Raw genomic sequence first — 15,785 nt, 5'->3', positions numbered from 1 at the left:
CTCAAAGCTTCACACAATGATGGCCTTGCTTATGGCAGGTGCTTGGCAAAGGGCTTGCTTTGAATTTGACAGCCTAGGAAATTGTGAAAGGAGAGGCCTTCACTCCATCTTATAATATACCACGTTCCCGACAGATGCGATGAATCCAATGGAGTCATCAGATTCCCTGGTGGGAACCTCCTCCCATGTGGCCAGGGGACTGCAGCCACTACTGTATCCTATCCTTGGGGGCAGCTGCATGAGGGAGGATCACATTGGAGGTGACAACTACCGGGTTGATATCATGACTTCATTGGATGAGACCTGGTATCCTCCCTTTTCCCATGTGTAGGGCCCCCTGGTATTGGATGCCCTAATGGCTTATTGCCATGTCTCTGTTCCCGGCCCTCTAATGGAAAGAAATATTTATTTCCCCAACTCTCTATAAATCAACCTCTCATTTGTGATCTGAAAACAGCACTGAGAATACTTTTGTCTAAAAGCTCCAAGAAATCGAACAGAACCTTTTTCAGTTCTAATTTTCCTTCATGTAGAATTGGTTCTTTCCGTGGCATACTTGAGAGAGGATCTCCAAGGGATGTGCATCAAAGAACTTCAATACTCATGAACGCCCACATTCTCAGTTAATGTCAGCGGACTTCCAAGTCCATTAACCACCTTAGTACTGAGAGGAGGAGGATGAAGGTATCGACACAAAGTTGCAAGTGTATTGAGCATGCTAGTTGTTGGAGCAAAATACCTGTAAACAGGACCTTTAAAAATATGAACTGCATGGCCAGATGCAGCTCGGGAGAAGACGTGACTGCTCCATTGAAGGCAGACCGAGGCTGGAGGAAGGAACCAGTGTAGCAGAGGGAGGGAGTTCACCAGCAGAAGAAGGTAAGGCACATGGTGCGAGTGAGGCTGGACATGGAGACGCCAGGACCCGCAAGAGGGTCCCTGGGCATCTGGCAGCTGAGAAAAGCAGTGTTGTCCTTACTGGAGAAGCTAGCGTGCATGAGTGGAGACGCGGGGAAGCCTAAAGAGACGTCGGAACTACCCAGATTGGGAAGCAGGTGGCAAAAGTACAACGCATATGCGCGAACGAGCCAGAGAACGCTACAGGAAACCAGTGAGTCTGCCAAAGCAGAGTGGGGCCCCCGGGCCATTACAGCTACCACGGCAAAAAGAAATCAAACATTGTAAAGTTACAGAAAGTGAATTTGCAGCAAGATTGGTTATTAATCAAGAAGGCAAGTACAAAAAGTAAAGTGAATATTTGTTAAGTAGATATACAAAGTCATAAAAGAAAGGTATATGCTACTTGTGGATAAAAGTGGAACTATAAAACCAGAGCTGTCATGGCCAGCATGCACCAGGCAGTTGTGGAATACAAGAGAGGTCCTTGCAGGAGAGTATAGCAGGCAATCAATTGAAAGTGCATCAAGAATCCTGGCAGGGGAGTACCCCAGGAAAAGTCGAGCAGACACAGCGGTTTAAGCAAGGAAGGAACTTGTGTTACACGCAGTAACTTGTTAAAGAGAAACTTATAAGACTGAACAGTGTTTGTCTAACAGGATTGTTGTGGGCCAAGAAATATGCACAGGAACTGTTTGACCCATAGACATTTTGCGATACCAGTGAAGAATCCAGGGGAAGGGAATCCCCTCTGGAGTTATGGTCTTTTCCTTCTCAGGAATTAAGGTCTTTTCCGTCTCTGGAGTTCAGGTCATTTCCCATTTCTGGAGACTACTTATGGTGGAAATATTCTACCTTTGTTTGATACCAGACTATAAACCTTTCCCTTATCACTTTATTGTTTTGTTTTAGTGTTAGGGTCAGGATAGATTGTTTGGACACAAGGGCAGCTTGAGATTTAATATGATAATAACTATGTAGAGGGGCACTTGGGATGTAAGAGAGAGGTTCTCCAGATATAATAGTTTCCACATAAGTATTTTCAATAATATTTAGGTGCTACAGATGCTGATCTTGGGCTACAAGATTGGTAAGCAAAACAGAAGGAAAATGAGTACCACCTAGTACGGTTGAACTTAAGCTCTATGCACACTTTTGTAGCAAGAAACAATGCTAAAAGAGATTGTGAATCTCTTTCAGCATTGTTTTTTGCTATAAAGTGTGCACAGAGCTTAAGTTCAACCGTGCTAGGTGGTACTCGTTTTCCTTCTGTTCAGCTTGAGATTTAAGGCATCCTGACAAAGACAGATCCTTAGTTTTTGATTTTTAGGTAGGGAAACTCCTCTTTGGAATAGGGTCAGAGAGGCATTTTTCTCAACCCTTTTAAGTTGAATAAAGGTTTGTAACCAAAACATGACAACTTTGTGTCCGGCTTCATTCCCGACTCCACACACAGACAAGTCCATTTTCGGTATCTTGAGCTTGTCACTAAGATTGGGTAGCCTTAAATTATCTGTCTGGGGAGTTAGCAGTTGGCAACCTGTAGTAAAAGATGTGCAATGGGTTGATCCAGGGTCTAGTCTCTAGTTTGTAGTCTATTAATGCTGCAATCATATAGTCTGGTGGCAGTGTATCAAACTTCCTTAAATACTGTCCCTTTCTGTGCACAAGGAGCCTTATTGTACTGCCATTATATGAAATGCCAAAGGTCTGCTTCCCCATTCGCCCCTTTTAATCCTCCATGCTCCTCGAGTGGGAGGCTGCAAGAGTGTCTCACACTTGTGCTCTCTAACACACGCACACTTGCACCCACACTCTTGCGCGCTTTCTCTTGCACACAGTCTTGAGCTATGCAAACCACCCTCCCAACCTGTCACATGTATGCCTTGCCTAATTATTCTATTCAAACACAACCTGAGAAATACAATATGTGAGATTTGCATATTCAGACAACTACATTTTTAACCTGCGCCAGATCCAAACATGCATGCTTGTTTACACCTTAGCCGTAGTAGCGCTCTTTATTGTTTGAAACCTGAATCCCATCAACACAAGGAATAAGTAGAAATGGAAGGGAGCATGTAAGGATAGCGGATGCGGTGAGGTCCAGTGGGTGTAAGGAGGGAGAGAACTGGAGAGAGTGAGTGGGTGGGTGAATATTGGGTTGTAGAGAACTGGTAGTTGAGGATTGCTTAAACTACTATGGAAGAGAGGGAATCAAATGCACATCTACTCTTATGCAGGGATCGTTCAGATAATCTGAAGAACAATCTAGAGGGAACTTGGGTTCAGGGGAGGTAACGCAACCTTGGCATGATGGTGCACAAACATCAACACTGAAAAAATTGCGTCCTAGGTTTAGGACTCCCCTGTCCCCTACACACCTTCTTGCTGTGCGAACAGCCAATCGTTTATTTTTTTTTACATTTATTATATTCTTTCAAAGAACCAATTAACAAAAAAGATGATAATGATTCTCAATACAGTTTTCAACTGTGAAGCTTTTAATTACGTAGAACATAGCTCAACGCGTTTGGTGGGAAGCCCCCTTCTACAGGAGAAAAACTGCAAATATAATAGGTAATAATACAATTAGTTGTTTATTAGATATTTGTTTCCAACATTACAGACTTCTAACATGATGGTTAAAGACTCCCACAGATGCTTTGATGTGTAACCACATGTGTCCAGATTTACTATTGTCCCAATCATAAACAAATGAAGAGAAAAATTCGAAATATGCAAGTTCTGTGAGGCAACACTCCCAATGAGGATTTCACCAGTGAAAATCTCATGCAAGGAATATAGATAAACTAAACACCAATTCTAAGAGAACACTGTCTCCAGTGTGTAAGTTAAAGGCAAACACTCATGTGTAGACATCAACCAGGAAAATAACCCATGAAAATGAAATACCAACTGTTCTAACCGCTGTTTGTCCATACATGACAAAATCCACATACCTCAGAAATCCAACATAGTCTACCAGGAAGGGTATTTGTTGTAAACCCATGTGTCACCTATACAAATTCAACAGTCAGAAAAACCTGTATGTGTTGTCTGAAGACAACTACTAAGAATAAAAGTCATAAATCATACCTTGGCAAAATAGGCTAATAAGGTACTCGACACCTTAGAGGAAAACATAGAATTCAGGATCGTCCAACAGCTGCAACAAGTGGAAGATCAAATGAGATCAGTTTATAAAAATTAAAAAAAACAATTTCCGAACTATACATAAATCTAATGGATCATACCAAAAGAGAAGCATGTAAACCTGCTCACCCTTCAAATCCAGTGTCTTCGCTAGACAACTCAATCAGAAAGGATATCCTTCAAGGGGTCTGGGATACCAAAGTACAAATGAATATTAATCTGTTGTGGATAAAAACTTTCCCGGAGTCCAATCCCCTAAATGACAGATTGCCAATTCCGGTCGAACAGATCAGAAACTGCAAAATAATAAAGTAACATTAATAAACTAAACTCCTTCAAAATAACGAGCGTTTATTGATCGTCTTCTGTTTTAAGCCCTAATACTCTTGTACTCACCCCCTCTGCACCATTTGTATGCATACCAGTCAGCTCCAATTTAGCGGTGTTGCTCATCTTAAGTCTTCTACATCTGTTTCTTTCTGCTCAGATTGAATCATCCCAACCTGGTGAAAGCGTGCAAAGTGCCTGATGAGATGAACATCCTGGTGAATGATGTCCCTCTTTTGGCCATGGAATACTGCTCTGGTGGTGACCTCCGCAAGGTATAGTGCAACAACTTATAAACGGAGCTCTAAACCGAATATCTAAGATGACAGAAGTTGACTTTCATTTTGTCTGAGCTTGAAAAATCCTTTTTGTAACCAGATAGAACTGCCAGGTAATATTTGTATAATTATTAACCACATAGATTTGACTTTCAAGGTTTCGTTTTTAAACCTTAGCAGTCCATACTCCAGTTTATTTTTCAATGGTGGTTTGTAGCTGCAAGTGTGTATTTTGTTATTTAGAGTTTGGTAGTTTGAGATCATAGTTTTCCAGATACAAGATGTGCTGGTCTTTGACACAGGAGAGATTCTCTTTTTGCTTCTTTACCTGATTGACTTCAATTGGGCCACCAGGATATCTGTTAATGGATTATGCCGGTTTCTTTTTTTTTAAACTTTCTTTATTGGTTTTACATAACGGTAAAGGTAATCACATTACTGATAATAGCAGTAAATCCCCCACAATCCCCCTTCGAGCACCCCAGTATAGCGTATCGGATTTCATACGTACATATTCCACCATTTTGCTTGACACAACACAACAGGACCATCTCCGTGATATGGAGTTTGACTGTGTTAATCCTGGTTGTCTTATATTTATTTTTTTAAGTTCTTTTAAACATATTTTTACTAGATTTCAAAATAAACATCAACATTGCCCCCAAAGTCCGCCTCACACCCCCCTGCCTCCCTTACTCCCCCCTCCCATAGTCAGATGAGAGTTCTTTGTAGTTCAGTCAATGTTTGTGATCCAGGATACGAATAATTCTAAGATTCTAATCTTGTGTGGGCACCACTGTTCCATATAGTCACTTTGTAGGAAGGAGAGCGCTACACCCCACTTTTTCCAGATGTTTTCTTGATTGCCCTGTATGGTGTATGTGATCCATTCCGTTGTAACATATGACCATACCTTCTGTAGCCTGTCATAGATTGACAGTGGGGAATGTTGCTTCCATGTTTGCGCAAGCTGCAATCAATAAACCCATGAAGCTTTGCTTTTGCGATTTCTTCATGTCCCTTGACTGGGGTTCCCACAGCCTGCAGAGCCATATCTTTTCACCCACCTGACCTAGGTCTCTGAACATTGCCTGCATCTGAGTGTTCACTTCGGCCCAAAATCCTTAGATACCCGGTCATTCTCACCCTATGTGTTTCCAGTTTCCTACCTGTTTACACCCTCTCCAGCAGAGGTTAGATGTTTGCAAATACATTGCATTCAACCGCTCGGGTTTAGGGCCATTGGGCCATTGGACCATAATTTATATCCACATTTCTCTCATCTGTATTGCCCTCGTCAGTTTTGGGATAACCGTCCAGGTATGCTCCCATTGTGTTCTAAGTATTGTTTCCCCTATTGTTCTTTCCCATTTCTTCATATAATTCTATTGGATTGCCTCCTTTGTGTGTTTAAAAATGTGTACAACTCTGGGACAAGTGTCTTTGAGCCACTGTGGGTCTTTAAATAAAGCTCAAAGGGTGTTAGGTCTCTGGTCGCTGCCTGCCGTATAGTTGGGGTCGACAGCCAATGTCTCAATTGTTCATATTTGTATCTGTCTTTTGCTGTCAGGCCCAGCAGTGTCTTAGTCCTCAAACGATCTAATTTTCTGGTTCTGATACATGTCCCCTATTTTTATGCACCCTGCCAGTTCCTGTTTTTTGTATGCCCCCCCATCTCTAGCCCCAGCGGAAATTCTGGATTTCCGAACATAGGTCCAAATGGCGCAGTTAGCTCTCCTCCTTTTGTTGTTTCGTCCCATACGTCTAGAGCTGCCCTCATCACCCCACTTATTTGAAGGTTTGGGTGTCTGTGGTTTTTCCCTTTCCATAGCAGTTCTGAGAGTGGTGTACCCGCGCCCCCCGTCCTGGGAGACCCATTCTATTAGTACCCACAGCTGTGCCACTTCATAGTATTTGCGGAAGGGCGGTAGGGCTAACCCTCCTGTGTGATTTGGTGCAGTCAGTACCATTCGTGCCACTCTGGGGGGGGGGTCTCTTTTTCCAGATATATGCCATAATTGCTTTGGATAGCGATTTAAACAAGGTCTTTGGGATTTTGGTCGGTAGCGCCTGGACATAATACAATAATTTGAGAAGGATATTCATTTTTATCGAGGTCATACGACACCACCAAGAGATCGTCAGGGGATTCCATCTCTCGAAGTCCTGTTTTATTCTCTCCAATAGTTGCGGGAAATACTCCCCATATAGTTGTTCCACTCGTGCCGTTGGGGTGATTCCCAGATTCTTAATCCCACTGTCTGCTATCATTAGGTTTAAGGAGGTTGCTATCCTCTTTATTGCCACGCCGTTTATTTTTAATCCTGCGATTACTCCATGGTCTGCCAGTTCCTGCATCACTGGACTGAGCGTTTGTTCTGGGTCTGATAGTGTCAGCAACATATCATCCGTGTATGCCATTACTTTATGGGATTTCCCTGCCATTACTATACCTTTCATGGCCTCCGAATTCTTATTAGGAGCGGTTACAAGTAAATTGCATAAAGAAGCAGAGATGAGGGGCATCCCTGTTTAGTTCTCTGAGTTACCCACACTTTACTTCTCCATTTATGGCTATAGGTATACCAGGGGTATTATAGTTTGCTTGTATCATTTTGGTATACTTGTCTCCAAAGCCCATATGTCTCAAGATGCATAACATGAGCGACGACTCTACCCGGTCAAACGCTTTTTCTGCGTCTAATGACGGCAATATGGCCGGGGTCTAAGTTATCCCTATCTTCTCCATCAGGTGTATTATTCTTATTCGTCTAGTGTTATCATGTGTCTGCCTTTTGGGAGTAAAACTTGATTGGTTTTAGCATACTAATTTGGGTAGCTCGAGTTAGTCTGTTCGCCAGGACTTTCATGAACAATTTAGTGGCCAGGTTGATTAGTGCTATCGGGCAATAGGAACCCTGGAGGGTCGGATCTTTTCCTGGCTTGTGAAACGCAAGGACCTTGGCCTCATTCATCGAGGGTGTGATGTTCCCCACTTCTTTGAATGAGTTGAAGAGTCTGGTTAGAATTGGGGTCAGTATATCTACATATTCTCCAGCATGGGGTCTGGCATGGATTCACATGCTCATGAATATTCCCCGTCGTCCGGCTGGGAATCCTCGGTAAAGAAAAAATCAGTATCAGTTTCGTTTCTAATCTACCTTTCTTAGTAGTAACCAATCACTGATCTCTGGGTCATACTGCCCCCAGCAAATGACTGCCCTCTCCCTAAGCCCCGCCTCTGGCAGCCATCCTCAGATTTTTACCGCACGCTCAAGTGTTGGGAGTCCTCGCGTTTAGCTCTTGAGTTTTTTACTGTGTTTTCATGCTTTTTTCAGGAGATTTTCTAATTTTTTCGGTTTAATTGAGCCTCAAGCTCCACCGTTTCTACTTCCGTTAACGGGGACCCGTTTCGGAATTCTTCTACGCCCCTCAAGGGTGAAGTTTTCGTCGAGTTTACACTTCTTGGAGGATTCCGGAAGATCTGCGGCCTACCTCAACGGACATGGCCCAGGACAAAGGGAGCTAGACGCCCGGATCCAATCTGTTCAGGAACTGCCCTGGATGCGCATTATATAACGTTTTCAAGGAGGACGAGCATTTGCGATGTCTCTACTGCCCCCATGGGGACAAGACACACGTGGAGAAGGACTGTGCATTCTGCAAGAACCTTTCAGAACGGACCAAACAAGATCCTCGTTCCTGCCTCGCCACCTGGCTGGAGAAGGGCACAGCAAGTGAGAAGGCGAAGAAGTCGTCTGAGCGGGCTTCTAAGTCCTTTGAGGGCGCCCCGGCGACGGGGGCCCAACAAAAGGCCAAGCACCGCGGGCTCCGGGAGCGCCGAAAGGTCGGGCTCTTCGGTTGCCAAGCAGGGGCGCTACTTCCCCGGCACATTCGACCACGAGCCAGTGCTCTGGTTCGGGGAAGAGGAAGTCCGAGAACCCGGGTAGGCCGCTGGAGCGGACCCGTTCGATCTCGAAGGGGGAGCGAGGCGTTGACCCTCCCCCCCCAAGGCGAAGGCCCAGGACGCACCTAAGGTGGTGAGGGCCTTGATCCACTCGGCTAAGGCCTCTACCGAAGTGGTCTAAGCGACCCTGGCGCAGCCGGCTGAGACTACGCCAATGGAAACGGCCTCTGGGCCCAGAGTATCCCTGCCGCCGTGGGGGGAATCCTCTTTCCAGCCCACCGCAAAGACCCCCGTGAAGCCCCCGGCTGAAAAAGAGGGGGGGGGCCCGGTGACCGTTACAGACTCGGAATCAGCCTCTGAGGAGGAACTGGTGGAGACCGAGAGGGGCCTCAAAGAAAGGTCCATAGGCCTCAACGAGAGGTTCATAAACCTCAACGAGAGGTTCGAGAAGGTTCGATCACAGGGGACGGTCCCTGCTGACGTGATCGAAGATAGCGACGAGGACGACGAACAGGGCCCAGTGGAGCGGCCATCCCGTCCTTCGCAGCCATTGCCCGAGCCCCAGGATAGCTCGGCGGCCATTTTGTTGTCAATCCAATCCTTATGTACCGAGATAAGGACGAGATTACCACAGACCCCGACGGAGGATCCAGAACCAGGCCTGTCTGGAAACCCTCCAAACAAGCGGAGGAGAGTCCACCCCTCTCCGCCATTCGTGCCCGCGAGGCCGACGGACCCCTCATCGCCCTCGTTGGGAGAGGATACGGCGACGGATACGGCGACGGGGACAGACGGTGGCGATGACACAGCAGACATCCCATCGTCACCCCCCCCCCCCCGCGGGCGTCCCCAGCCGACGATGTTGGCTCTTTCCACGCCATGATAACCAGGGCATCCGAGCTCTTCCAGCTCTGCCCTGAAGAACAGAAAAAGGAGGGGTTTCTGTACCAACGGCGAGAGGCTAAGAGGAAGACGGTCCTCGCTGTGCCTTTACTCGACGACATCTGGGACGAGGGGCTTGCTGTCCTCAAGAACCCTGCCACGACACCCGCCAAGAGGGACAGGTACGAGAAGAAGTACAGAGTCCCCGATGCCGCCGCCTTGTGCCTCAGGGCCCAGCCCACGCCAGACTCGGTCGTCTCGGCAGCGGCTAAGAAGAAGGCAGCGGGCGCGGCGGCTTCAACTGCCACTTCCCCGCTGGACAGCGAGGGTAAGAAGTTGGACTCTATAGGACGACGACGATGAAGGCAGCCAATACCTTAGCAATCGTGGCCCGCTACGACAGGGAGCTCTGGTTCAAGATAGCTCCCCTGCTAGATTTCCTGCCTGATGACAAAAGGGCGGAGGCCCTAGAAATTCTGCAGGAGGGCGAGTTGGCGTCGGATCACGCCATTACGGTGGCAACGGACATTGCCGATACCGGATTTCGCCAACTGGGCAACGGAGTTTGCCTCCGACGACGAGGATGGCTCAAGGCGACAGACTTTCGCCAGGACATCCAGGCCAGAGTGTTGCACATGCCGTTCAACGGCAACAACCTCTTTGGTAAGGCGGTGGATGAGTCTCTACAGGCCATCAAGACCGACTCGGAGACGGCCCGGGCCCTTGGGTACTTCAGCAGCGACGGCCCTTTCGGAGCTCTGGAGGCAGACAGGGTGCCTCCAAAGGATCCAGCGGTGGCTCCTCCACCTACTGCCAGGCGGCCCGCTCCTCTTCCCAGGAGGCCTACAGAGGTCGCGGCAAGCAAGGGGGTTCCCGCCATCGTCGCCAAGGAGGCTAGGCCGCTTCGAAGCAAGACTGACCGGGCCGGGTGGTCGGGCCCCCACCGAAGCATCCCAGTGGGAGGCCGACTGATGAAGTTCATCAGGGTGTGGGAGTCCATCTCCACCGATCGTTGGGTGTTGGACACCCTGGCCAACGGGCACTCGCTGGAATTCCTAAAGTGCCCTCACATTCCTCCCGTGGCCAGGAAGGAGAATCGCGTCCCTCAACTGCTGTTGGAGGTAAAGGCGATGCTAAAGAATGGTGCCATCGAGCTCGTCCCCAGGAGGCTCCGGGGCTCCGGAGTGTACTCAAGGTACTTCCTCGTCAGGAAGAAGACAGGCGGTTGGCGCCCCATCCTAGACCTGCGTCGGTTAAACAAATACATCAAGGCGCAGAAATTCAGGATGGTCACCCTCCAGCACGTACTGGGACAGCTGGAGGAAGGCGACTTCCTATCGTCGCTGGACCTGGAGGATGCCTACTTCCACATCCCCATTCTAAAATGGCACAGGAAGTTCCTGAGGTTTGTGGTTCAAGGACGCCACTACCAATTCAGAGCCCTACTGTTCGGATTAAAGTCGGCACCCAGGGTTTTCACCAAGTGCCTGGCACCAGTGGCGGCGCGGCTGCGCCTGCAGGGAATCCACGTCTACCCCTACCTGGACGACTGGCTAATCCGGGCAAGGTCAAGGGAACTCGCCGTCGATCATACGGCGAGGACCGTCCGGTTACTCACGGAGCTGGGGTTCTCCATCAACTACCCCAAATCCCACCGGGTTCTGTCGCAAGTAGCACTGTTTTTGGGGGCGAAGCTTGATACAGTGGAGCAATTGGCCTCCCCTTCAGAGGAGAGGACCAAAACCATCCTGGGCAAGGTACGGCGACTGTTAGCCACGGACGTGGCCAGGGTGAGGTCCATCAAGTCCCTTCTCGGGATGATGTCCTCATGCATCTGCCTTGTACCCCTTTGCAGACTTCGGATGCGTCCGCTACTGGAGTGCCTCGACGCCCGCTGGTTTCAGGCGGGGGGCTGCTTCGAGGACAGGATCCCCCTCGATGAGGAGTTTTGTCAGGCGATCCTATGGCGGGGCACCAGGGCTCACCTCACTACGGGCACGGACTTTCAAACCCCGGCGTTTCAGGAGACTGTGACTGCGGACGCCTCTCTGGAGGGTTGGGGGGCCCACACCGGAGATCCCCACGCAAGAGGCCTTTGGCTCCCAGAGGAGAGGTCTCTTCACATCAACATCTTGGAGCTCCGTGCATTGTTTCTGGGTGCTCAAGTCGTTCCTCCCGTCCCTCAAGGACAAAGTGGTGAGGATGTTCACTGACAACACCACCATGATGTTCTACATACGGAAGCAGGGAGGCACCACATCCCCAGCCCTATCCAAGGAGGCCCAGGATCTGTGGCACTGGGCCGTCGCCCAGGGGATGTTTCTGGTTCCCTTCCACCTGGCAGGAATAAAAAACACCATTGCCGACTCACTCAGCAGGGAGCTGTGCTCGTGCCACGAGAGGGAACTGCGCCAGGATCAAGTGGATCGACTCTTCCAACGATGGGGCAAACCCCAGATCGACCTGTTCGCGACGGCGGCAAACTCCAAGTGCCAGAGGTTCGCCAGGAGGTTCCCACAGCCGAGGAGCATGGGCGATGCTTTCTCGTTCCCTTGGGACGGCCTGTTTCTATACGCGTTCCCTCCATTGCCGTTGCTGCTCCGCCTTATCAGCCAGCTCAAGAAGTCCAGGTGCAGGATGATCCTCGTCGCACTGGCGTGGCCGAGGCAGGTCTGGTGCCCGGACCTTTTGGACTTGTCAACGTCCCCGCCAGTCAGGCTGCCGGTGGACGCAGATCTTCTTCTCTCCAGAGAAGGAGGCGCCATTCTACACCACGACCCACATTCGCTGAACTTGCAGACCTGGCTCCTGCAGCGCTAGAGTTTGGAGGGTTCGATATCCCGGCTGTTTGCAGAGAGGTTCTTGCAAAGGCCAGGGCGTCCTCAACTCTCAAGTGTTACGGTCATAAAGGGAAGAGGTTCTCTGTCTGGTGCCGTGCACAGAATATTAAGCCTCTGCGGATTACGGCCCCTCAAGTGCTGCCGTACTTACTGTCGCTGGCCAAAGCTGGACTGGCCCACGCCTCCATAAAAATACATCTGGCTGCCATCTCCCGATATACCAGGACTACGGGACGGGCGTCATTGTGGTCTCATCTCCTGGTAAACGAATTTATAAAGGGACTATTGCGTTCATTCCCGCCGGTGAAGGCTCCTGCCCCGGCGTGGGAACTTAATGTGGTGCTGACCAGGCTCATGGGAGCCCCATTCGAGCCTATGCATTCGGCACCCTTGAAGTTCCTGTCATGGAAGACAGCGTTCCTCGTGGCCATCACCGCTGCACGACGAGTGGGAGAGATTCAGGCCCTATCTTGCAAGCCTCCATACTTGACTTTTCATGACTCAAGGGTAGTGCTTAGGACGCACCCCTCCTTCATGCCCAAGGTGCCGTCTGACATCCACCTCAACGAGCCCTTGGTGTTACCTCCCGTCGCCTTCGACGCCGGCCGAAAGGACTTTGCACTCGCTGGATGTAGCTAGAGCGCTGAAGTTCTACATAGACCGCACAAAGAGTTTTCAGAAGACGTCACAGCTATTCGTGAACTTTGGGTCTGTGAATCAAGGGAAGTCTCTCTCGAAGACTTCTGTTTCCAGATGGCTCTCCGGCTGCATCATGCATTGTTACCGGTTGGCAAACTGACCGCTGCCCGGCCATCCGAGAGCCCATTCGACCAGAGCGATCGCTGCTACCACGGCGTTCCTGTCTGGTGTGCCCCTGCTGGACATCTGCAGGGCTGCTACGTGGAGGTCGACGCACACCTTCACAAGATTCTACTGCATCGATCGGGACTCCAGGGAGGAGTCCAGGGTCGGCCAAGCAGTGCTGCGCAACATGTTCGCTTAAGGTGAGCCTGGTGAGGAGGTAAGAGATGCTTAATGTTGAGTTGTTGTATTGCTTAATGTTGAGCATGTTGCCACCTCCGTGGTTGTGCATGTGTATACTGCCATGTATTCTTTTATTCATGAGCATGTGAATCCATGCCAGACCCCATGCTGGAGAAGGAACAAGTTACTTACCTGTAACTGTTGTTCTCCAGCATGGGTCTGGCATGGATTCACATGCGGACCCTCCCACCTACCCCTCTGCGGCTCTTCACTTGGTCATACTGCCACTTGGCGTGCTACCAAATCTGAGGATGGCTGCCAGAGGCGGGGCTTAGGGAGAGGGCAGTCATTGGCTGGGGGCAGTATGACCCAGAGATCAGTGATTGGTTACTACTAAGAAAGACAGATCAGAAACGAAACTGATACTGATTTTTTTTCTTTACCGAGGATTCCCAGCCTGACGACGGGGAATATTCATGAGCATGTGAATCCATGCCAGACCCATGCTGGAGAACAACAGTTACAGGTAAGTAACTTGTTCCTTTCCTGTAAAAGATTGCAGTGGAGCCATCCTGGCCCAGAGCTGTATTCAGTGGCAGTTCTAAGATGGCTTTTTTTCACCTCCTCTATTTTTATTACTTCATCTAGCTGTTGTCTTTCTAGTTCTGAGATTTGCGGGATTGTAGTAGTGTTCAGGTAGGTTTCCTGATCCTGCCCTGGGGGGTTGTCCGATTTATAAAGTGTCTGATAGAATTCTTTAAAGATGTCCTCAATATCTTCTGTTTGTGTCTGTATTATCCCCTTTTAACTTTTTCAACCGTTTAAGTGTGTTTGGCTCTCAATCGTCTGGCTAAGTATTTGTCAGCTTGGTTTGCCTTTGTGTAGTACCAATGTTTGAGGTATAAGAGGTTTTTCTCCGCCCGATTCATTTGAACGGTTTCCAGCTGGCCCTGTATATGTCTCAATGCTTTTTTCAACTTATTTGTGGAATTCCTTGTGATTTCAGCCTGTATGTCTTGTAGTTTCCCCTCTAGCTCCTTTTCCCATTGATACCTCTGTTTTTCTCTGGACGCTTGGAGGGCAGTCAGTTGTCCCTTCATGACTGCCTTAAAAGCTTCCCATATGGTTTCCTGTGAAACCTCTTCAGAGTCGTTGTGGGTAAAATATTCTATTTGACTGTGTTCTCCACTTCTGGGTCGTGTAATATATCTGAAGGGAGTTGCCACTGCCAAAGCCCCGGTCGTTTGCCCGCCAGGGAGACTTCCACCCAGAGTGGGGCATGATCTGATATTGATATGGGGCCCATTTCTATCCCTTGGATTTTCCCCATGAGCGTCGTGGATACCCAAAAATAATCTATCCTGGACATCGTCTGATGTACGTGTGAGAAGTGTGTAAACCCATTTTGTCGGCCCATTCTCTCCCTCCAGTCATCGCACAGTGCCAGTGTTTACATTTTTTGGCGTAGGTTCTTTTGATGGTGCCCCTTATTCCTGAGCTATTCCTTAGTTTGGGTTGCCAGGCCAAGTTTAGTTCTCCTCCCAACACCACTTCGCCTGTTGCAAATCTTTCCAGTTTTCCTAGGGTATCCCCTCAGGAATCCTTCCTGACACTTGCTCGGGGCATATATTGATGCAAGGGTTAATTGGGTGATCCTCCAGGGAAACGTTGGCAAATATATATCTCCCGGTATTATCTGCTTGGGTGTTGTGTACATGTAATGTCAGATTTTTGTGGCAGGCCAAGATCACCCCCGCTCTCTTCTCTTACGCATAGATTGAAGAATATGATTATACCCTCTCAGCTGATTTTCCCCTTATCCTTAGCCCTAACATCCGTCTCCTGTAACATTAGGATATCAAACTTCCCCCTCTGTAGGAGATTTTCTATTTTCTTCCTTTTTACCAGGGTGTTCAACCCCTTGACATTAAGGGAGAGAATTTGTACCCCTCGTTCAAAAACCTTGGCTTTGAAGCCAGCGTTGCGGGCTGCACTCCTATATCCACTGTCAAGTGGTTTCCTTTAGTAAGTGATACGTTTTTGTCCAGGGTATGAGGAATCACATACTCAATATATTTTTTCAGTATAACAAGGTTTTATTGGAAAAATAATGAGCTTAATAATCTTTATTCATGCAGGTACCTATAGAGATGGCCAATGCATTTCGGAATTAGCTTCCTTCATCAGGGCCTAGTAATGATCATAATAACACAAGTTGCAATTAAAACATCACCAAATTAGGGAGGTATTCAAAAACATATATGACCGTAGTACATAAATCCATTTAGCACAGTCGATGCCGACCACATTCATTCCACATGTATTTCCAAAGGTATTCGTTCCATATATAAATGTATGTTACCAATCAGAATATAAAAACAATATACAGTCATGCACAGTAAATGCAGAAATAAAAAGGTATAAATACGGATTGGATTGGTAGGTGCAAGTAAAGGGAGCACAGTACATGAAAAAACAACAAAAAGGGGATGAGAGTTAATCATTACTCTAGAG

At 48.2% G+C, this 15,785-nt stretch overlaps 1 protein-coding gene across 1 annotated transcript in view; it reads left to right on the top strand.

Annotated features, from left to right (window-relative positions):
- Positions 1–15,785, top strand: part of LOC138472665 (inhibitor of nuclear factor kappa-B kinase subunit alpha-like) — a 1,781,717-nt gene that overhangs the window by 373,966 nt on the left and 1,391,966 nt on the right. The window contains exon 3 of the mRNA XM_069610956.1: positions 4,541–4,655. Coding sequence (XP_069467057.1) covers positions 4,541–4,655 — 115 coding nt within the window. The remainder of the gene's footprint in view (positions 1–4,540; positions 4,656–15,785) is intronic.

This window comes from Ambystoma mexicanum, chromosome 8 (assembly GCF_040938575.1).
Source record: "Ambystoma mexicanum isolate Mex_15411 chromosome 8, UKY_AmexF1_1, whole genome shotgun sequence".
NCBI lineage: Eukaryota > Metazoa > Chordata > Amphibia > Caudata > Ambystomatidae > Ambystoma > Ambystoma mexicanum.
This window is presented reverse-complemented; position numbering and strand designations above follow the sequence as displayed.